Here is a 23,360-nt window from a genome sequence, read left to right on the forward strand (position 1 = left end):
GTGGAGTAAAAAGTACATTTGCCTCTTAGATGTAGTGGAGTAGGAGTATAAAGTATTGAAAATCGATATACTAGGTAAAAGTACCAATTTTGCTTTGCTGAAGTACAGTACTTGAGTACATGTACTTAGTTACTTTGCACCACTGTTCATTTCAATATAAGAATATACAACATTAGGGTGAAATGTAGGTAGCCACTGGTGTTAGAAGTACTCTTGATTTTGTCAAGTAGTGTAATCCACATTGATGTGCTGGCCTCTACACACCCTAATGAGCAATACAACAGTGACACCCAGTGGCTTAATTAGGCTACTGCCTTACAGTAGCATTGCCACAATGAAGAAATACTCAGTTTAATCAAATGTCTTGTAATCAGTAATGCATTAATGTGTTCATCCCTTTAATGTTGCAGCTGGTAAAGATGGGGCTGATTTTGATCATGTGCTGCTTGGTAGACTAACCTTTAATAATGTATCATTTATAATTTGTTGGAAATTTGTACTGACAAGGTGCTTCAACAGATAAGGCACTCTCCTATATAAGCCCATTAAAGTTCAAACTCCATTTTAACCATGTTAGATTAATTGAAAACACAACCCTGCTTCTGGTGACTGATGTTGTCCTTCTAATATTAATGTTAGACTCATTGAAATGAAAACACATCCCTTCTTCAGGTGACTGATGTTATCCTTCTAATGCATGTTCGACTCATTCAAAACATGTCCCTGCTTCTGGTGACTGATATTGTCCCAATTTTGTTATCTTTATATATATATATATATATATATATAAAAGGTCATTTGAAAAACACTGCCCGAGGGGGCGCATTAGGACAATATCAGTCACCAGAAGCAGGGACGTGTGTTTTCAATTATTCTAACATGGTTAAAATGGAGTTTGACGTTCAATGGGCTTATATACTAGATGAAATGAATATCAAATATCTAAATATTGAATCAAGCAACTTCAAATCTATCTACGGTGCACACAAAAGTCTAAGTATACATTAAAATCCCTTTAAGAGGTTTAAATTAAATATGACATGATTCCATCCCTCACAAAATCCGACAGGTTCTTTAATGAACATTCACATACAAAATGTTTACGTTTCAAAAATATAATTTCACAGATATTTCATTGACTCCTTTCAATTCACATGAAACCACAGAATTACAACAATAAAGACACTTTGTACATGTCAGTCCAGGAGTGAAACCTCACTGTATACAATATACAGTACAGTATTATGTTTAATACTACATGAGAAGGCATAACACAAGTCATTTCTATTTGATTTAAATTTGACAATGTTTGTAGTTACATGTCGGTGTCGTGTCGTGTCGCACACCGAAAATAGCAGATCTACCAGATCGCAGCACGTCACATTGTGAGCTTATAGATCTAAAATGTTCATTGCGGTACTGTATGCTAGTCTGAAAAACACATTCTAATAACTGCTGCGGGTTTATTCCACTCACTGTCAAAAGTTGAGGGTTCTATTCTCTGTAGAGAGCAAGGCACTACCACCGTCATCCATGTTAATGATGAATGGACAGCGGAATCAATCATATATCAGCAGACTAGAATAAACATTTCAATCACATTAAATAGGGTTTTAAGTGGGATGAATCCCCGTTGATGGGATTCAAATGAAAACCACATCAATACAGAAAACATGATGGTTGTGTTTTATAAATGTTCAATGGAGAAAACACGTTTTATAAATGTGTGCGTGTTTGTCTAGTGTTCCGTTTGCTCCTACCCCTCGACGAAAGACTCCTCATCACAACACATGACAAGTATAAAAGTCCTAGACTGTGAGGAAGTTAAGGAAATAAGCGCTAACGTCTTGTTTACCATATTCACCGTAAGGTTTCATGGATGTATTACCGTTCATAATGTAGTTTTTCCTATATGGCACTGCTTTTCATCCTGTGTATGTGCAAGCTTACAACTCACTTGGTTTGTGTTAGAAACACAATGATCCACGTGAGGCCGTTGTTTACCGTGATTTTACAACCGCAAAGAGGGTAGGAAGCCCTCCGCTCCACGCTGGGCTTCCTACTAATACATTCTATGGCTTATTGTTTTAATAACTGTGGTCCTCAGGTAGTTTTGCGTAACCGTCTTTCAGAGATCTCTGCCTAGTGCTGATAGGTAGGCAGAGATAGGTGGAGATATCTGATTGGCTATGTGAGACTAGTCCCCAGAAGGATAGAAGACCATGTTGTGTGTGTGTGTGTGTGTGTGTGTGTGTGTGTGTGTGTGTGTGTGTGTGTGTGTGTGTGTGTGTGTGTGTGTGTGTGTGTGTGTGTGTGTGTGTGTGTGAAATGAGACTGTATTGTTAATAAAGCGTCATAGAAGCTTCAAACAGGTGGTGGAGGTCTTCCTCGGTGTGTTCTCTGGGAGACAGCTTGGTCACTCTCTCCTGAAACACAGGAACAAAAAAAACACACATTCAAACCGGGGTCTCCCAGGGCTCTGTACTTGGTCAGCTCCTTTCTTTTTTTTACCTCTACACCAAATCTCTTTGCTGAGATTTCGCAATGCGGCTTGTAGATCAGCAATTTTTTGCCCCCAGAATAGGATTCATGAGGTTAACAATACAATAAAACATCATACACAAAATAAAATAAACATGCTCTATGTAGCATTCGGAGATTGTGGAATAGTAGTCTAGCCACGCAAGACTAGTTCACTTGTTGAGTTGAGTACAGCCACTAGTTCTGTGTTTAGCCATGGACCGACGTCAAGTGCTGCTTCAGCTGTGTCCTGCGTGTCCCATAGAAAAACGTTGACTAAGTCAGCCCTGTCACGTCGGGCAGGTGTGTGCGTGAAACGAGCATGAGCGCGTACATTTCACACTGCCGGGATAGCTTGTCATTCTGCATGACAGATTGCCGGCGCCTCCCTACCTGCCCTAAGGTCGTGATCCCGTGTGAAAAGATATTTTTTTCATGTATATAATATAGATTGTACCTGAGGAATGGTTCCTTTGACCAGTCCAGGGATGTCGTCTTTAGTGTATCCCACGGCGCTCAGCCCGTCATCGACTTCCAGGTCGTACAGGAACTTCCTCAGAGTGTCGGCCAGTATCGGCCCGGCATCCTCCCTCTTAGCCATGCTGATGTCAGCACCTGAAACCAATAACACTCACATTTTAAAGGCCTTGACTATAATGTATATGTATATTTTTCTAATTTGATATTTTCAATCTTTGTTAACAACTTCAACCCCATGTCTATTCTGGGGGCAGCACTCACCAAAAATAGCAGATCTAGAAGCTCTAAACCAGGGTTGGGCAATATTGATGATGGAGAGGGCCACTATATTTCCACACTCACTCGAGAGGGCCACATTGCATATACTATCTCATCGTATTTTAACTTTTTTCGCCAGTCTATGTCACACAAAAGTAGCAAAAATAGCTTATAGATCTGCTATTTTGGAATTGGAATCCAGATTTTTCTTTTGCTATTTTTGAATTGGAATCCTGAAAAGTAATATTTTTTATTTTATTTCAAATGCATTTAGTTATACTTATGTTAACTTTATGAACTTAAATACAAATACATTGGACATAAAAAAGACAACAGAATTTTAATACTAGGCATTAAGCTACTAATATAGACTGTTGCATGTTTGGAATTGTAACAGCTGAAATCAATAATATATCAGTAATTCGATATTAACCTGCGGGCCACATTAAGTGAAGGTGGGGGCCACATGTGGCCCCTGCGCTGCTAGTTTCCCATGTATGCGTTTAGAGCTTGTAGGTCAGACAGATTTGTCAGACTACAGTTGTAACTCAAGACTATAGGGTTTACGTAGTTAAAAAAAAATACAATAATACTGTGTGGGCTAAATACGTGGATATAATAATAAATGCAACACATGCGACAAGTGGGTCTTCATGACAGTCGGCGATGTTACCTAGGATCTGTGCTGCCTCCAGGTGGCGATCTGGACACATGGGGGCAGTGAAGTTAAACACTGCAGGAGAGGTGAGGACCACCGACAGGCCATGAGGCTGTGAATGCACACATATATAAACACACGTATACACACGTATACACACACACACACACACACACACAAAAACAAACACAGTCACGCAATCGCATAATCATGCTACCACTGCCCATAACGAACATTGGCAGTCAGCTTGTTGAGGAAATAGGTTAAATCATGGCTTCTAGGCCTAGGCCGTGGCGTCGCGGTCTAGGCACCCTTGGTTGAAATTCCTAAACAGACAGCGTGCCGTGCGTTCGCGTCCCGTTCCCGACGGCCTTTGCTGCGTGTCTTCCCCCATCTCTCTCCCCATTTCCTGTCAGACTACTTTATCTGTCCCTCTCCAAATAAAGCAATAAAAGCCTAAAAAAAAAATAAAAAAATCATGGCTTCTAGATAGTGTTGCAGATTAGCGTGGTTGTCTGTTTAATTTATATATCTATGCTGTTAATAAGACTTTGCGTTTTATAGTTCACAGAGTTGTATAGTTTTTAAAGTGGGCTTAGGGATCAATGTCTGTTCTTTGTTGTTAAATCTGTTTGTACTTGGACTCTATTGTCTTCTTATCCTTGGTGTGTTATTTCAGTGAATGCATTGTATTTTACTTGTATTTCTCTTTTTTAACATAATGTTCAAATCAATCAATAGGCAATAGCATAGAATTTAAATTGTCCATCTCCACAAGCATGAATAAAGTATGCAGACTCACCACTACAGGGTGATCCACGCTGTATCCTTTAGCCCTGTAGGTCTTCACATTACCAGCGATGGGGTATGACATGCCATGACTGTAGAAACATGAATAATATCAACCACTATAGGGAAGCAGACACTCAACAATTGATGGCTAAAAAAATTTAAACCAGGACACCAGGTTGAAAGTGGTTATAATATATATATTTTAGGGTATGGAATTGGCTGCTATTGGGAAATGAGTGCACACAAAGGACTGATTACTTACTTACTACTTACTAAGATATATAGATAGTTGTCTATCACCGGTTCTCAAAGTGGGGACCCCACTACCCGTGGTCTCAAACAACCCCAAAATGAATATGAATTTGGCTACAGACCCCCATCTTTGATTTGTTTTAAACATAATCCACTTTCTTCACATTTTCCTTTCAATATTCTATTTAAAATAGCAGATCTACGATCAAAACGTGTCGCAATACTTGTCGGTCGGCTATTTACAAACGGCCTAAGTATTAGTTAAAGTGGTTAAACAGATTTTTATGCTATATTTACACATTTTGCTGGGGACCCCCTGGAACCCCCTCAAGGACCCCCCGGGGGTCCCCAGACCCAACTTTGAGAACCACTGCCCTAGGGGTCCTTGAGGGGGTTCCAGGGGGTAAACGATCAATAGTTAGGAACCAAATGGACCCTTACGGGTCTGTAACTCTGAGAGGGTCTATTTGTACACTCTCGGAGGGGTCAGGGGGTAATGCAGACCAAACTGGGGGTCCTTCAAATTAAAACGTTTGAGAATCACTTATCTAGTCCAGGGGTCTTCAACGTTTTAAGGCCAAAGACCCCTTAGTTGCGAGTGAGATGAAGCTAGGAGCCCCACCACTGCATTTACTGTATAACCTAGCTTTTCATTCTTTCTTTATGAAATGCTTTGAGAGGCTTTCAATTGTTTTTTTTTGTTTTTTTTACCAGAGATGGACTCCTGCGTTTCCAAATCCAATCCCTGCAAACACACTGGCCAGATGCATGTTGGACCTGGCCTCCTTGTCCTCCCGGTCAGCCACTGACCTGCAATGATCAATAACATTATCAATACATAAATGAATTCATCAATCAGTCACATTGGTGAAGAAAGAAAACAGATGACAGACAGAATAAATAAATACAATTATGATTATGACAAACCTAGTAATGTGTAAAAGGTCTATGCAGGAAAGATGAGAGGGAGACAGTGTAGGAGAGACAGACTGTAAGAAAACTGAGAGGGAGAGAGTGTAGGAGAGACAGACAGTAGGACAGCTGAGAGGGAGACAGTGTAGGAGAGACAGACAGTAGGAAAGCTGAGAGGGAGACAGAGTAGGAAAGACAGACAGTAGGAAAGCTGAGAGGGAGATAGTGTAGAAGAGACAGACAGTAGGAGAGCTGAGTTGGGAGTAGGGCTGTCAACTTTCCTCAGAAATTATATTCGAATATTGGTCTTAAAAATTGGCAGATATTCAAATATATTCGAATATTATTATTATTATTATAAAAAAATATTTTATTTTTTCCAATAAAACATGTTTGTTTTTATAACTTTTTTATTTATTTTTTTAAATATTCGAATATTCATTTTCATATAAGAATATACCTATTTTCCCAATATTCGAATAATATTTGAATATCGAATATTCGTTTGACAGCCCTAGTTGGGAGACAGTGTAGGAGAGATAGACAGTAGAAAAGCTGAGAGACAGACAGTGTAGAAGAGACAGACAGTAGGAAAGCTGAGAGGAAGACAGTGTAGGAGAGACAGACAGTAGGGAAGCTGAGAGGAAGACAGTGTAGGAGAGACAGACAGTGTAGAAGACACAGACAGTAGTACAGCTGGGTGTAATGTGATGTTATTGTACCGTTTCATGTATTTGGCCACCACATTGAGTGCGTGCCTGGACCAGACATCACTGATGGGGTTGCTGCCCTGGTAGGCCGGTCTGTTGAGGGGGTTTGGAGGACAGGGCTTTCGCTCGTTGTAGGGCAGAGCAGTGTACGACTCCAGAGCATGGCTGCAAACGCAGGACAAACATGAATTAACATACTATTCTTCTATCTATAAATGCACCGAATCTCAGTCTGCCTACAGTATGTGTTTCTGGCTGTCCTCTTCATATCGAGAGCCGTCCAGACTGATCGACTTCAAACTTGGCGTGTGTATCGCTGAGGGCCCAAGGGTGTGTTAATTGCCAAGTGGGAAGTCGGTCAGACTGGCGGTTGTCCAGAACCAAAAATCCAGCAAACAATGGAACAGGAGCGCACACCAGCGGTGAGGAGGTGCTGACCATGAGAGATATATAACTGTTTAAAAGAGAGGAGGTCGCACAGCTCGTAGCCACGATGCAATAACCTTTCTTATTTACGCTCGACAACAACCTTTCGACACAAGTCTTCTTCAGAACCCAACTTCTCCCTGTCATAGTACTTGGAGGCCAGTCTACGACGTCATGTGTTCAGAACACATGAAATATTATGCAATACCGGTTGTTGTACCTGTTGTCAGAGTACTACTTACAGTGCAGTAACTATCAGTACTTGGAGACCGGTTTATGATGTCAGTGCTATGATGTCATATTAGTGACATCAGGAATTTCCATATAGGGACAGACAAACAGACAGATTTGTGGATTTTCGGTTCTGGACAACCACTGGTCCGACCGACTTCCCACAAGGCACTGCCCTCCGTACCCCAAGTTTGAATTCGATCGGTCGAACAGTTCTCGCCTCGGGATATGCGGGGTACAGACGGGCAGACAGAGATTTTGTGAATTTATAGTTGAATCCATGTTGGGGCCGCCCTAGTGTAGGGGTTAGAGCACACGCTTTTCATGCTGACGGTCGTGGGTTCGAACCCTGCCTTGGGTCGACGTCGTCAGTAAGGGCATGCGGTCATAATGGTTTCCTAACGCCAAATCAAATGGGTTCAGATCTGAGCCATAACTCCTGAGGAGGCACATCTGAAGCCTGTCCTGGACAGGAGTCTCCACGGACGTAAGAACAGGTGAGATAGTTAAATTCATATTGCTTGCTTGTCAGGTTGACAGATGACAGGTTCATTATTAACCTGGTATCCTAGTTTCTTTGAGGCACGATACTACAGTTCTCTCAGTCTGTACTTGACCTCTCACCCTGTCGTTGGTTGACTAGGGTTCATGTTGCTTCTTCTAATCTTGTACTTTGCAAGTCATGGTTGGTAAGAGCGTCCGCTATAGATGACTACACAGTAAACTGTAAATTCGATCACCTTTCACCAGCGGCACAGGTACAAACCTAATCATGTGACATTGACTTTTCACCTCAGTTAATGTGTGACATCATTATTGCTGGGGGCTCAGAGGGCCGCCAGTCAATCCCAGATGTGGGAGAAAGGTGGACACGTGGTACACATGTGGACATGTGACCGAAAAGGTTGCCGTTAAGAGTCTCCAGTTTGTCTGGGGAAATCTGGCTAGTAAATGAGTTAAGACCACTTTAGCCCGATATACTTTGTCACACAAAGAATAGTGAAAATAGCAGATCAATAATAGCAGATCTGTATTTAACCACCACATTATGTTTACACTGACATGCCTGATACATGCTGCAACATTATGTTTGACCTACACATGATGAGACTATTATGCACAAAGGTCTATGTCAGGGGTCTTCAACGTTTTCAGGCCAAGGACCCCCTAGCTGAGAGAGAGATGAAGCAGGGACCCCCCTCTATATTGTATAAAATTGTGTTTCAGATTAAACCTTTTTTGTTTACTTGCTCTGCTCTTTTTTCCCCTCTACACCTATACCTCTTTGCCAAAAATAGCCGATCTACAAGCTCACAACGCCTCGCGCTGCGAGGCGTTGTGAGCTTGTAGATCGCTTGTAGATCGGCTATATATACTAAAGTTCTCCTCTGAAAAGGGATGCTACGGTTCAAGTGGTTAATGTAAAAAAAAATCACACCTGTGTGAAGGTAGCGGCGCCTTTGATACATTTTGTCATCAATAAGTGTCTATAATGTGTTTATAGCCACGTGTCACGTGAAGCTTGACCAATCACTTTGTTGACGTGTCTGACCAATCAGAACGTTGACGCAAAAGCCAGGTATAGAGGGCTAATATCCGCTCTATACCTAAAGGTATAGAGCGGCTAGCGCCGCTAAAAATCATATCACACAAAGATTTGGCGGACCCCCTGTAGTAACTCTGAGGACCCCCTAGGGGTCCCGGACCCCCTGTTGAAGACCCCTGGTCTATGTTCTATATCTGTAGTGTTCAAGGACCCCAATGGAAACAAGCCATAGGCTTTCTTGGGTTTTACATCCTCTTAGCTGACCTTGTAAACTGCTAATAAAGTATTAAATCAATCAATCAATCAATCAATCAATCAATTATATTACTGCACCTTGTGTATATATCTGTTATTATATCTGCTGCTATTTTAACCTCACAAGAGGGTTTTCTTGTTCTTCCTTTTTATCTTCAATTCTTCTTCCCTTTCTTGAAAACTACAAATTATGGAGCTTGTATGACTTTTCTTTTTTTTTCACCCACTGTTTTCCTCCTGTAAACCTGTGATGGGACAATACATTGGAAGTAGACTCACCACAGAACATCAAATCCACTGTTGGCTGCTACTCTCGCTGGCATGTGAAGAGTGTGGAGAGGATCCACCATGCCCAGGGTTGGTTTGAGGGCCCTGCTGGCAATACCTGAACACACAAAACACCACCCCAAAACACATTAATACACCCCCAAACACCACCCCAAAACACATTAATACACCCCCAAACACCACCCCAAAACACATTAATACACCCCCCAAACACCACCCCAAAACACATTAATACACCCCCAAACACCACCCCAAAACACATTAATACACCCCCAAACACCACCCCAAAACACATTAATACACCCCCAAACACATCAATACTCCCCCAAACACCACCCCAAAACACATTAATAGCTGAACACACAACCCCAAACACCACCCCAAAAACACATTAATACACCCCACAACCCATATTAATACAACCCAAACGACACCCCAAAAACACATTAATACACCCCAAGCACATTCATTTCCTGAACACGCGATACCCCAAACACCACCACCTGTTAGGGGTTAGTGGTGGTGTTTTTTTCTTTCTCCAGACGTACCAGTTTTTGCCTTCAGATGTTCAAAGTCAAAAATAGCAACACCAGTCGTCTCACTGCCGGTTCCAGCAGTCGTAGGAACTGAAGAGGAAAACATAAATATTCATTATTATTTAGACATTTAATTATTATTAGACAATAATTAGAAACACTGTACTGTACGTGTATGATGTCTGTGCTCTGCAGATATATTTGTGTGTGTTTATCCATGTATCCATGCTATAATGAAGCATAGAGTAAGTATGCTTTTAATCCAGGGGTTCCCGACCTTTTTTCCTTGGAGCCCCCCTCTAACATGACACCTCCACACGTGCGCACACAAACGCACTTGTGTTTTTCAGACATGCTAGCCACTTGACCTTTGGCGTTCTACTTTATTTTTAGGACACAAATGCCAAATGACAGGGCAGGGAAACATTTACATTTTTCATATTAAGTATTAATATCTGTGAGTAAATAATAAATATAAGCTGTTTATTTCACAAAATAATGTATTGGTATTTACAAATTATCAATATGTGTATGAACTCCTGAGTCAAAAGTTCATAAATGTCCAGCTCTGGAATAAAAACTGAATTCACAGGAAAAAGGCAGAGGAGAAAATGGTGACATGGACTTTACTTTTCCTGTGGATCTACAGTGTGGATATTCCCTGTGAAAGTTACAGCCCTTTGTGGACCATGTGGTTGAACCTGTTTGCACTTTATCTCTTGTACAATGCACTGACACCCTTTTGCACCTTAATGTCTAATCTTATGTACATAGTTGCTGCTTTGTGGACCTACCAAAGTGCTACTTAGTTACCACCTTACCACTTCTGTGCCTAACCTTATGGACCTTTTGTCTAACCTCATGTACATACTTTTACAGCTGGATCATGCTACGTGGATATATATTTTCACCTACAGTATCCCTGACATGTTTCTCTTTACCGTTTGATGTCTTTTTCTCCCTGCTCTCCCTGACACTTCTCTTCCTGTAAACAATCAAAAACGATGGAGCTTTGTTGCACAGAAACAAATTTCCCCCACTTCTTTACACCTGTAAGCCTGTGATGTGACAATAACGTTTATTCTGATTCTGAGCCGGGGCAGTGTCGGTGGGGCATTGAGGCAACTGTGGCCTCAGGGTAAATCATTTTTGAAGGGCATGAGGCCAAACTGAGGGGCCACGGTGAAATTCCTGCCCTGCTCATAACTCGTTGTGAGAGTAGCTTGGCTGTTTTTGTGACATTTCTGTAGTTCTGTGGCTCTTGAAAGGATAGTAAAAATGCTCAAAAACGCTGGCACTGGCTGACAAATTAATTCATTAATTCTGGCACTCAATGAGTTTAAAGTGTCCCTAGAACTATGCTTTTTTAAAAGGTGCGGTACAGTAAAATCTACAGTCATTTGAAAATGTATGATCTTGATCTATGTCTTTTTTTAAAGTGTACCTGCGATCAGAGGTTTGAGATCCTTATTGATGGGTATTCCTTTCCCGATGGGAGCGTTGACGAAGTCCAGGAAGTCTGCCTCAGGGTGGCACGCGTACAGATTGGCTGCTTTGCAGGTGTCAATCACAGAGCCCCCGCCCACTGCTACGAAAACATCAAAGGACTCTCCCTTGGCAAACGCAATGGCCTCCTTAAAACTTAGAGAGAGAGAGAGAGACAGACAGACGGACAGACAGAGAGGGACAGACAGGTGTCATGTGATTACCGAAGCTACTAATGCTAGTGCTACTAAAACTAATAAGCACTGCAGTGGCATTAAGCCCTCAATCCAACACTAATCACAAGATTACAACATTCCTTTGGTCTAATGCCATCCAACCCTGAACACATTCACACTGTTCCCTACATTTAAACACACAAATTACACATCATTTGGTTTTACTTTCTTTTTATCCCAATGTGTACATTATGTCAATTCCCAATTTCCCTCACACAGGTGTGTGTTCCCTGTTCTCATGTAGGGGGGGGAAAGGGGGTTTCCCAAGAATCAAGAGTAGAATCCCACCCTCGAACACGACCAATAGTGTTCGTTGGAGAACCAGGCCAAGCCGGAGTCTCCAAAGACTCCAAGGTGACAGGCAGGAATTTCACCCCTGTGCCAGGGTTCCTTTAACACTACCCATGTTGTTCTTTGCTATTTTACTTGCCTAATATGTTAGAATTGTATAGATGTATTTCGTATTGGTTATATTTTTCTGTATGTCTGTGCTACCCCCCCCCCCAACACATGGCACTCAGTTATAATAATAATCTCTCAGATATACAAAATACGTTTGTTTTTTCAATAAAAATAAAATCTATCACACGTCAATGACTGACACGCACGAGCGTACGCACACACACACAACACACGTGCGTGCACACACACACACACACACACACACACACACACACACACACACACACACACACACACACACACACACACACACACACACAATGAACAGAGTTGTATAATACAGCAGACAGATTAAGACATGCAGGTCGGCATGGTTGGAGGTGGGAGGGGTTAGTGTTAAAGTGGGAGGGCCTAAGGGTCAGCAGAGGAGGAGTCAGTGTGTATGTATACCTGGTGTCTGTAGGCTCCACTCGGACGTTGTCGTAAAGCTTATAATTGACTCCGTTCTGGGTCAGGGACTCCAGGACGGCCTTGATGGGGGGCAGGGTCACCAGGTTCTTGTCCGTCATCAGACACACATTACGAGCTCCCATGTTCTGGAGGTCCTGCAGGGAGACGGCCGTAGAGAGGGACTATTGTTTGTTTGTTTGCTTACCTTCACCTTATGTCTAATCTCATGTTCATCAAGAATCACAAAATGACCACAGATGGACACAGACTAGGATTGCCTCATAGGTCGTGCTTGAAATGCTACATTAGAGGGATAGTTCACCCAAAAAATGACATTTGTTCTATCGATTAGTCACCCCATGGAGACTGATTTCATGAATATAAGCCAAAAATTTGATGACCAGCGGACCGGTATAGGCAGCGGTTCCGGTAGGTGACACAAAGGAGACTGCCGGTCATCAAATTATTGGCTTAGGAATGAGAAAAAAAAAAAAAATATCCATGAATTCAAGTCTCCATGGGGTGACTAATCGATAAAAAAAGTCATTTTGGGGGTGAACTCCCTTTAAGAATGATGAAACATGATGACACTCGTGTCTAACGGTCTGTGATTCAAATAGAGACGAGAGAACAGACTGGACATAATTACAATTGGGGTGGTTGTATTTAGTCTCCCTGCTCTTCTATTGAGACTGACATTGTGTAAAAGGTCATGTCTCACCTAGACACAGGATCTGACAAGATTCAATTTATCCCCTGAGCAAGCAGGCAGGCTCTATTAGCTCAATTGTATATTTAAAAAAAAAAAACAGCGCTTGCGCTGGAAACCAGGTTCAAATCTGGGGCAGAGTAGGAACGTTACATAGTGCTGCTTTAACTTCATTTGAACTGTGAACCCAGTAAAAGACGAGTGATCGCATTTACTTTGTAACTCTCATGTATATACCTGGCTACTTTTTAATGCTATATGCTATTATGTCTACTTGCTCTCCCTCTCTCTGCCCCCTGTCCTGAAAACTGCAAACGATGGAGCTTGCATGAAAAAGAATGTCCCCCACTTCTTAAACCTGTGATGTGTCAATAAAGCTGATCATTTATTTTCCATTTTTCGATACTTCAAAGTACTTATACTCCACTACATCTCAGGGACAAATACCACTTTTTACTCCACACTGGTTCGAACTACGTTACCATGCCGATCTCTCTGGTGACGCCCTCTCCATATCGGATGTTGGAGCTGGCCATCTGACAAGGAGACGTCACAATGTTAAAGGAGCATTTTGATTTTGTACAAAAACAACACATTTAAATCTGAGACGTCACAATATAAAAATGTGTCGTCAGTATGAGATTATTTACAGGATTATATTACAAGTGTAAAATAAAAAACAGCAGATCATACAAAGATCAGGAAGTACAGTTTGGAGTGATTTTTATCAGTAAGTGATTACCTCAAATGCATACTCAGTTTTCCTGACAGTGCATGCTGCAGCTCCAGCCCCTGAGATAAAATCATAATTAATAACAATTAGCATAAATCATGATATTCATACGTGTGGTTTTATACCAGAACAACATGAATAACAATTATCGTAACTCATAATAAAAATAATAATAACATTACCGTGATGGAAGGTATTGGAGTGGGCGGGGCATCTGCAACTGTTGATAAAACAAATGATTTCAGATTAATACTACTATACTACTACAATACTATTAAATAGAAAGTAAGTTACATTCACTTAAGTAACTTTTTGAATAAAGTGTACGTAGTTTTAATGCAACATACTTTTCACTTTTACTCAAGTATGTTTGTGAGGGAAAAAAGCTACTTTTGCTCCTTTACATTTGGCCAAATGTAAAGGGGCAAAAGTAATATTTTTTTCTAATTATTTGGCTACATTCAGCTTGTTACTTTTATTTGTACCTTTTTGTTTTTTTATTAAACACACGTTCAGTTTGTTTCATTCTCAAACAGACTTCAGCCAAAGAGACAGACTGCTTGTTTATTTCTATTGGACAAGCATTTATAATTTAATATTTTGTATACATTTGAATACGTTAATACACTGATTATTAAAACAATACATCAGATCATATGAAGTTCCTCGGTCAGTACTTGAGTAGTCTTTTCACAAGATACTGTCTTTTATTCTTACCTAAGTAATTATTTGTATGATTACATTTACTTCTACTCTCCCCACCATTTGCTACTACAGTAGGCCTATAATTGTAGCCTCAGGGCACCATTTTGTTTATATTTATCTATATTATTTTCTATTCATGTCTATTTTATCAATGAGGGGCCAAATAAATACATTTTTAATGACATGTGATGCCTAATATTTCTACAATTAGTACAAATTGCTACAAAATGACAGCCATTAATTTTGGGCATAAACAAGAAAGTTGAAGAGTACATCTTTGTCTGATAATGGTCAAATGTTTAATTCAGTCCACAGCATACCTTTATTCTTTACTTTTTCAAATTGTTTTGGGGAAAAAAGCCAATTTGACATTGAGATGCCCACAATGTTTAGATGCCCACTCCACCTGTACTGAGGAGATATGTAGAGTGGTAACCATATGCTTTATTTATATTCTTAATTTCCTCTACTAATAATGATAGAATACTATTTATTACACTATTACTACTGTACAGAATACTATTAAACTATTACTACTGTAATATAATACTATTAGACTACTACTTATATTACTACTGTACTAGAATACTATATTAAACTACTAGAGGATATTATGCTCAACAAGCCTTTAAAGAACATTAGTTTGAAGTCTTTTAACTTTTCTAAGACTCCAGCTGTCCAGCACTATAGCGGTAGTACGACTGTGTCGCTGGTCAAAAGGAACAGATCTACAAGCTATCAACGCGTCCCGGAGCGACGCGTTGATAGCTTGTAGATCTGTTCCTTTTAGTGGCGCAACACCATCGGACTAGAAAGTATAAACTGTGAGTCCTTGCAGCTCTGCAACGTGACAGCAACACGTTTTAAAACAACACGAAAAAAAAACCACATTAAATATATATATTTTAAAAAATATTAAAAACTCACGCGGCTCTCTCCAGTTGTCTGAGCAGGTGCACAACTTTGTCTCGTCCTGCCATTGTTAATTATTATTATTATTGTAATTACTAATGTTGTGTTCTGCAGGTCCTTTCTGAAGATGTGAGCGTTGTTGCTTCGCTGAGGGATGTGTACATCCACTTTATTATCCCATAGCCCGGAGCGGACGCGCTCTGTGATTGGCTGCTTGGTTTGTTATGTAAACTTTGTATCTGAACTTTAACTAGCCGACCGTCAGAGATGTAAAATTTCAGGAAATAAATGTAGGGATAATTTGATATTTTATTAATGTATCCTATATATATATATAACAGACAGATTATTTTATTTGTTTATTTATTTATTCAGTCAGTAATTCATTTGTATCGTTCATTTTGCTCTTCACGTGCTGCTGCTGTTTACCTGAATGTTTAGATTTCTTAGAAACAAACCTCGTCCTCTCTGAAACGCGTGGTCAGCCAGTTGCCTGGCAACCAACTAACCAATAACAGCGCGGGTGTCCCTCCCGGCTATGGGTTCTAGTGTGGTATGTAACTAACGTCAGGTTGTTAAGCAGCCCTATATATCTATGAGTGCGCCTCCTGCTGTTCACAAAAGTGAAGACATTGAGGTGAAAGTTCACTGGACAGACCCAAAGCCTCCTGTTTGGTGGACAGTGGACAGTCAGAGCAGAGGACAGTTACTTAAGTAGCCTCAAGCTGGAAATTACGTGCATTTTCTTCTCAATATCAATGCATTGCTGTATTGAAATGTAGAACCCCCCCCCCTAACAAAAAAAAGAAAGAAAGAAAAGAAAATAAATGTAAAAAATCTAATAAAATAAAGAAAAATAAATATGTTCAGACATTTTCAAAATAGCACATCCACAACATTGGGAGCTTGTAGATCTGCTATTTTCACTATATTTGAAATAGAGCTTAAGTGGTTTATTCAAATATATTTGTGAAAGTTTGGTCCTAAGAGTCCTTTCATAGAAATGCAGTGAGGTCAAAAGTACAATATTTCTATTTGAAATGTAGTGGAGTGAAGGTCATGAGCTTGCACAAAAACGAAATAAATAAAAAAAATCCCAAAAATCCACCACTCAAATAAATCTACTGTTACTTGCTGTATACTGCCCACCACTGTTAGTTATAAACATAAAGTTCACAGCTATACAATATATATGGTTATTTATTAGTCCACTGATGACTCATTGTGAAGATAATTGTCTTTGCTGCCCAGGAAGAAAAGGCTGTTAGGCTGTTAAAGGCCAGAAATGTTGGTGTAATTACATTGACAATAAAGTCAATAACCACATCAAACTAAATGAAAAGAGCATCCGCACGCGCACTCAATGTTTTCAATTAGATTTTGGACAGTGAATGCTGTATGAAATGCTAATGGAACATCAATTCATTAGCCTTGATCAAGCGAGCTGCAGTTTTTCTTTTCCCCCTGTGGATGTCGGAGCCTTGAATAAGGACTAGCTCTGGTCCATAAATAAGGACATGATCCAAACACAAAAGAACCAAAAATGCTAACCAAAAACTGTAAATAAATCAAATATATTGTAGCCTACCTGTCTAAATAAAAGACATGATGATCATGTCTTTACCATATTTCTGTATCCCACTATTATTACTTTTATTCATTTTTATTATTATCTTGTATTATAATTATCTGTGAAGAACACCTGTGTCAATCATGTACATTTACAGCATGCTGTTGGGTACCAGGTTATGGGTTTTATAACCCAGTATAAACCACTGCAGTGATTTAGAGGTGTGTATGTGTTAATCCACTTTGCATGCTTTTTGTCTGGTTTTAACTGAGTTTTACAGGCCTGTCCACCTGGTGCTGTTGGCTGCATCAGGTGCCCCACCTGGACTGTCAGAGGTCATGAGCTGTTTTATTTTCTTTATAGCCACTGCTTGCTTTGACCAATTGAGGGTTTTGTCTCTATTTTGTTTTGATGTGTCTTATCATTTTAATCTCTCTTAATCTCTCTCTCTCTCAGAGAGTTCAGAGTGCTGATTTTACTTTAGCTTTTGACCAGTGTGCTATAGTGCGCATTTTTTGCATCAGTTTTAGCAACAGTTTAAGCCTACATTTCCAATGTGAATGAAAATAGCATGTTCAAAGTTTGCCAGTGCTGCTAATGGCCCTAGATATAGTAGCATACAGTTTATTTAAAAATGTCACTTTTCATACAAAAAAAGAATTGTTTAGCTGACCTATGTTGTACTTTGATGATGATGATGATGTGATGATGATGATGATGATGATGAGGGGTGGTGGCATAACAAAGAAGGAATACATGCAGGAAAAAAATACTATTTACTGCCAGTGGTTCCTAAACCTTTTCCCTGGGAGCCCCCCTTAGATCTGTGTGGTGAAAGGTCAAAGTGTCATGCCAGGTCTTGTTGAGCCATGCTGGCTCAAAGCCTCCCTCACCCACCTTTTCAGACTCGCTTTCCCCACCTAACTCAATCTCCCTTTCTGCCTTTAGTCTTAGCTTATGTTTTTCTCCTTGCTCAATTTTTTGCCTTATAAATACTTCTCTCTTAATAAAGTTGTTCATTGTCTCCGCCAGGCCGAAAGGCATGGCAAGAGAGTATGTTTTCCACCCCGTCCGTCCGTCCGTCCGTCCGTGTGTGTGTCCGTGTGTGTGTCCGTCCGTCCTGTTTGTGTGTTACCAGCTAATCTCTGGCACCATTGGGCCGTTCGCTCCCAAACTGTGCACACACACTCCCTGGATGCCAATTCAGAACCTCTGCCCCAATTTTTTCACATGGGCCTGTTATAGCGCCACCAGGAGGCCGATTAGTGCAAAACCCATTTTTTTACATTACTCCTACATATTTTATCCAAACGTCATCCAAATCGGTACACAGTATCTCTATAGTCATGTGATCAACACGGATCTGTCCCATTTCCCATATTCCATCCTCATTGCCTATGGTTGGCTTCCAAAGTTTGCAGGATTGGTCCGTTTTGAACAAAAAGCCTCAAACTATGCACACAGCTTGCGATTTCTGTGGAATTTCACACGCACATTCCCACTAAGCCGAGGAAGAAATGCCACCCTTTTCACATTGGCCTGTTATAGCGCCACCAGCAGGTCTAATTTAGCAAAACACATTTTTGGAACAAAATTCCTCAAATCATGAATGCAGTGTCTGATTGCCGTGAAAGACCTAAGAATAAATGGCAGCCTTTTCACATTGGCCTATTATAGCGCCACCAGGAGGCCAGAATAACGTACCTGACCTGGCGGAGACCTGTGCTCCGAGGAGCACTTTTTCTAGTTTTGATTTGTTTTGTAAAGCGACTTTGGGTACTATGAATAACTGCTATGTGTGATTATTATTATTATTTATATTGGACAGTGAAACGTTTCTGTTTTGGATGGATGGAGTTTTGTCTGTTGACTTGAGGGGCCTTATCCTCATCCTCAACTTGAAGCAGCTCTTCAAATGCTACAGATGTTTTTAGTAAATTCTTAAAATAAATTCTCAAAACATACACGCAACCAAGTAGAGAGACAACATGTGAACTCTGAGAAAGTTCAGAGTACAAGGAATTGCAGGGAATTGTCCTGGGAATCAGAAACTAGATTCACTTTAAAGGGTATTGAGTGTTCAATTCAATTCAATTCAATTCAATTCAATTTTATTAAAGTGTCAAATCACAACAAGTTGTCTCAAGACACTTTACATGTAGAGAAGAGACCCGACAATCCCACCCTGAACAAGCAATTTTTGCGACAGTGGCAACGAAAAACTCCCTCTTAACTGGAAGAAACGTCAGGCAGACCCTAGGCTCTAGGGCGGCGGCCTTCTGCCTCGACCGTGTCGGGGGAAAGAGGTGAGAGAGAGAGAGAGAGAGAGAGAGAGAGAGAGAGAGAGAGAGAGGGAGAGACAGAAAGAGATACAGTGCAGGTAGTAACAGTAACAATAGTAGCACATATAATAGTGTAAGATATATATGATAGTATAATATAGTACAGCAATAATGTGTATGTAGTATATAATGGTATAATATAAGAATGTTAAGATAATATACAGTATATATAGTATAGTGGTATAGTGCAGTGTAGTAGAAATCCACGGTCGTGCTCCATGGAGAGGCCCGGTCCGCAGTCACAGTCTTGAGCCGCAGCTGGGGGTCCGTAGTGACAGTCCATGGACCTGCGACGTGGGAAATAAAAGAAACTCCGGGGAGCGGGTCTCCGGTTGTAGAATTAGTGGCAGGCCTTACTAGAGCGTGAATCCGTACAGGGTTAATTACGATTGTACCATTGGGACACAAACCCACACAACCAAAGGGAGGACGAGAAGAGAGAGGACGAGAGGAGAAGGGGGGGGGGGGGCAGGGAAGGGGAGAGAGGATAACTATAGGGTGACTGAGTCTATGCACTTCGGCTATAGGCTTTATCATAGAGAAAGGTTTTTAGTCTAGTCTTAAATATACAGAGTGTGTCTGCTTCGCGGACTGAGACTGGGAGAAGGTTCCACAGCTGAGGTGCCTGAAACTTAAATGCTCTGCCTGCTGTTCTAGCTTTTTTGGGGTTTCCTGGAGCCGTAAGCATTTTTTCATACTGTGGGCGCAGTGGTGTTCTGGTTGGTTTATAGGGCTCGATGAGTTCTTTGAGATATACTGGCAGTGGTGCCTGTCCATTGAGAGCCTTGTATGTGAGGAGGAGAACTTTAAACTCGATTCTGTATTTAACCGGGAGCCAGTGCAAAGAGGCCAATGAAGGAGTGATATGATCTCTTCTTCTGGTTCCTGTCAGTATGCGCGCAGCGGCATTCTGGACAAGCTGCAGGCTATTTAGGGACTTACTTGGGCAGCCTGATAGTAAAGCGTTGCAATAGTCCAGCCTAGAAGTAACAAATGTGTGGACAAGTTTTTCTGCATCATTTTGGGACAGAATGTGCCTAACCTTTGCAATATTACGCAGGTGAAAAAAGGCATTTCTTGAAATTTGTTTTATGTGGGACTGAAAGGACATGTCTTGGTCAAACGTGACTCCCATATTCTTTACAGTGGCCCTGGAGGTCAAGGTAATACCATCTAGGGTAAAATTCTCATCGGCTAATTTATCTCTGAGGTGCTTAGGGCCAAGTACAATAACTTCAGTGTTAAGATGGTGGACTAGTTTTACAGCATGTCTTGACAACCATTGTATAATTTAAAAACAAAAAACAAAGGTCAATTCCAGTGCCACAGCAGGTTTATTGATTTGTTCACTACCTTGTTTTTGATATAGGAAAAACCTTTTGTCTGGGTCTTTACTCAAGTTAAGAGAGTGAACTGTATCGTCTGTGTTGTTTATATTAACAACTTTATTTGTTGTGAGTGACAAGCTTATAATGGCATGCCCAAAATAGGGATGCCTGGAAGTTGAGGGGAATATACAATTTGCCTCTATATAGTAAAATAAATTATACTTTTTGGATAGCTGCAATAATTGCAATAATACGTTGTCGCACCTGCACCGCTGATAAGCATTTCTGTGATGATGATAGACATTTTTAAAGTTATTTGACTGTATTGTCTGTGTGTTGACCACGCCAATGTCTCTGAGGAGAACCTGTACCTTGTACACAGTGTTACACAATAAATAAAACATCATAAATGTGTAGGCAGACATCCAATTAGATTACTCCATTACATTCACCCCCCCGTCTCTCTCTCTCTCTCTCTCTCTCTCTCTCTCCCCCCCCCCCTCTCTCTCTCTCTCTCTCTCTCTCTCTCTCTCTCCTCCCTTCCTCCTCAGTCCCAGTTCTTCTACACATTAAAAGGTTGACAGAGTCTTTCTTGAAGAGAAGCAAACCTTGCAGCTTGGTGGCAGGTTATTGACAACATGGACAGGTACTGTACACTATACTGTAACTGCCAATACTCTCTGACATCAATCAATCTACAGTCTATACAGTTACAACTAGTGTATTTACAGTTGTCATGTTATTTAGCAGATGCTGTTCTCCAGAGTAATGTACAGTGGAAGATCACAGTAGCATCATGGAGCCTGGTCAACCAACAACAGGGTAAGTGTTCAATTTAATAAAGTGACAAGATAAAAAGCATATGGTTAATTGTTGTTGTAAAGGGACTCTTTTCTTTTCCATTACAAAAGGCTCCTATAAGCTCCCATAGATTATGGATTTGGTTTTCTGTTTTATTTTCCTGCTTGCTTGCTTGCTATGTGTAGACTACAAGCCTATATACTTTACATTTACTGTAGGCCTAAAGCAGCGTAACTTTCGGCAAACCATCATGCAGTGCATTCTGGTAATGTTATTCATATACTGGCCGGTTTAACGCTGTGGCTATGTGTGTGGTTCTCAAATATTTTGATGTCAAGAAATCCTAAATGTATCTGTATTTTGGCCATGGACCCCGATTTGGAAAGATTTGTCAACTTTTTATTTTATTTTATAGTCAAGTTCACAGCGTGTCATGACGTATTTCTTTTGATTGGCTATTTCCTAAAGATATAATAGGAGCTTGAGTATTGAAACTGTTCCTCATTTTGCTGGGGACCCCCTAGTTGACCCCCTGGTTGATGCCACTTGGCAGTATGTTAGCGTGTTCACCACAACTCTTGCCACCATTTCATTAGGTTTTTGCGAAATGACCAATAATATATAATAAGCTTGCCAGAGTGTGTGTGTGTGTGTGTGTGTGTGTGTGTGTGTGTGTGTGTGTGTGTGTGTGTGTGTGTGTGTGTGTGTGTGTGTGTGTGTGTGTGTGTGTGTGTGTGTGTGTGTGTGTGTGTGTGTGTGTCTATTTGTTGTTGTTGTTGTTGTTTTTACCTCTTCTTTCATTGGGTGGGGAGTCATTTGAAACATCAGTGCCACTGCCAAAACACCAGTTGTGTAAACTAAAATATTGAATTTTCGACCAAAGTTTTATGCTAATAATAATTGTTGGTTAATGTGTGCAATTCTCATTCACGCAGCTGAGTGCTGCCCACAGAGGAGCGCGGAGGGGGGAGCAGTTAGGGCTTACGTGTGTTGTTCAGGGACACTTTGACACATTGCTGAGGGCTGGAATTGTACCTGGGACATCCGGGATCTCCGGATGATGTCCCAGGTACCATTCAGCAATGGCCGCCCCAGTTTAAGAATGGTCAAACTATGAAGCAGCTATATCATGTTACATTAATGTTTATGTGAATGTTCTTCTAACAGGTTTAAACATCTATGACAAGGGCAGGGAGTCTGTATGCTGGCGCTTATAGTTTAATTACAGTGAATCATAATAAGAGTTAATGTACAACATATCCTGTTTCTCAGCGTCAGTCAACTATGTACATATGGAACGAGTGTAGGCTACACATTATTTAAAAATATATATCTTTGGGACCCAAATCAACACTGTAAAATTCTCATTGATGTAACTCTGAGAGTGTACTGTAGAAATGGAACCAAATGGACCCTTGGTTCGATGACACTCAGGACACTACAGACTCATAAGGGTCCGTTTGGAACCCTGGTGGTCCCCGGACTAGACGTTGAGAAACAGTGCTGTACTAGACACACTAACACCTCCTGACGTCACCCAGTCATTTTGTCACATTGGACTGATATCATGCTGAAGATTTTAGACTTTGATACAGATCATCATATCTAAACAGGTCATATAATCATAAAGTTTAACATCATGAAGCATTTTTATTCTTACCATGAGACACAGTACATCTGAAAACTAACTTATGAAATGTGCTAATGGTAGGACTTTTCATATTTTCTGTGTCCAATGTTGTGACGTCGCTGTTGGGTGGAAACCTTGTGTGTCCAAATCCGTTAGGAAATGGAGAAAAGAACCAGCCTGTGTTCAGTTCCAA

At 40.7% G+C, this 23,360-nt stretch overlaps 1 protein-coding gene across 1 annotated transcript; it reads right to left on the reverse strand.

The window, feature by feature from the left end:
- Window positions 1–1,052: 1,052 nt before the first annotated feature.
- Window positions 1,053–15,642, reverse strand: adhfe1 (alcohol dehydrogenase iron containing 1). The gene is made up of 14 exons (XM_084057223.1): window positions 15,512–15,642; window positions 14,062–14,099; window positions 13,889–13,938; window positions 13,629–13,682; window positions 12,438–12,592; window positions 11,309–11,505; window positions 9,877–9,954; window positions 9,320–9,425; window positions 6,595–6,747; window positions 5,672–5,770; window positions 4,719–4,797; window positions 3,932–4,028; window positions 2,978–3,135; window positions 1,053–2,426 (listed from the first exon to the last, which is right to left on the reverse strand). Exons 1-14 carry the CDS (start codon window positions 15,562–15,564, stop codon window positions 2,343–2,345), a joined length of 1,401 nt encoding a protein of 466 aa, XP_083913349.1. The 5' UTR covers window positions 15,565–15,642; the 3' UTR covers window positions 1,053–2,342.
- Between the last annotated feature and the right edge of the window lie 7,718 nt (window positions 15,643–23,360).

The sequence above is a fragment of the Gymnoscopelus microlampas genome, assembly GCF_963454915.1.
Source record: "Gymnoscopelus microlampas genome assembly, chromosome: 5".
In the NCBI taxonomy this organism is placed as follows: Eukaryota; Metazoa; Chordata; class Actinopteri; order Myctophiformes; family Myctophidae; genus Gymnoscopelus; species Gymnoscopelus microlampas.

Excerpts from the sequence above, each read along its gene's own strand:
- adhfe1 (XM_084057223.1), bottom strand. The coding sequence starts at position 15,564 with ATGGCAGGACGAGACAAAGTTGTGCACCTGCTCAGACAACTGGAGAGA. Across the intron at positions 14,100-15,511 it reads AGACAACTGGAGAGAGCCGC|TTGCAGATGCCCCGCCCACT; the intron begins GTGAGTTTTTAA and ends TTTTATCAACAG. Across the intron at positions 5,771-6,594 it reads GTGGCCAAATACATGAAACG|GTCAGTGGCTGACCGGGAGG; the intron begins GTACAATAACAT and ends TGATCATTGCAG.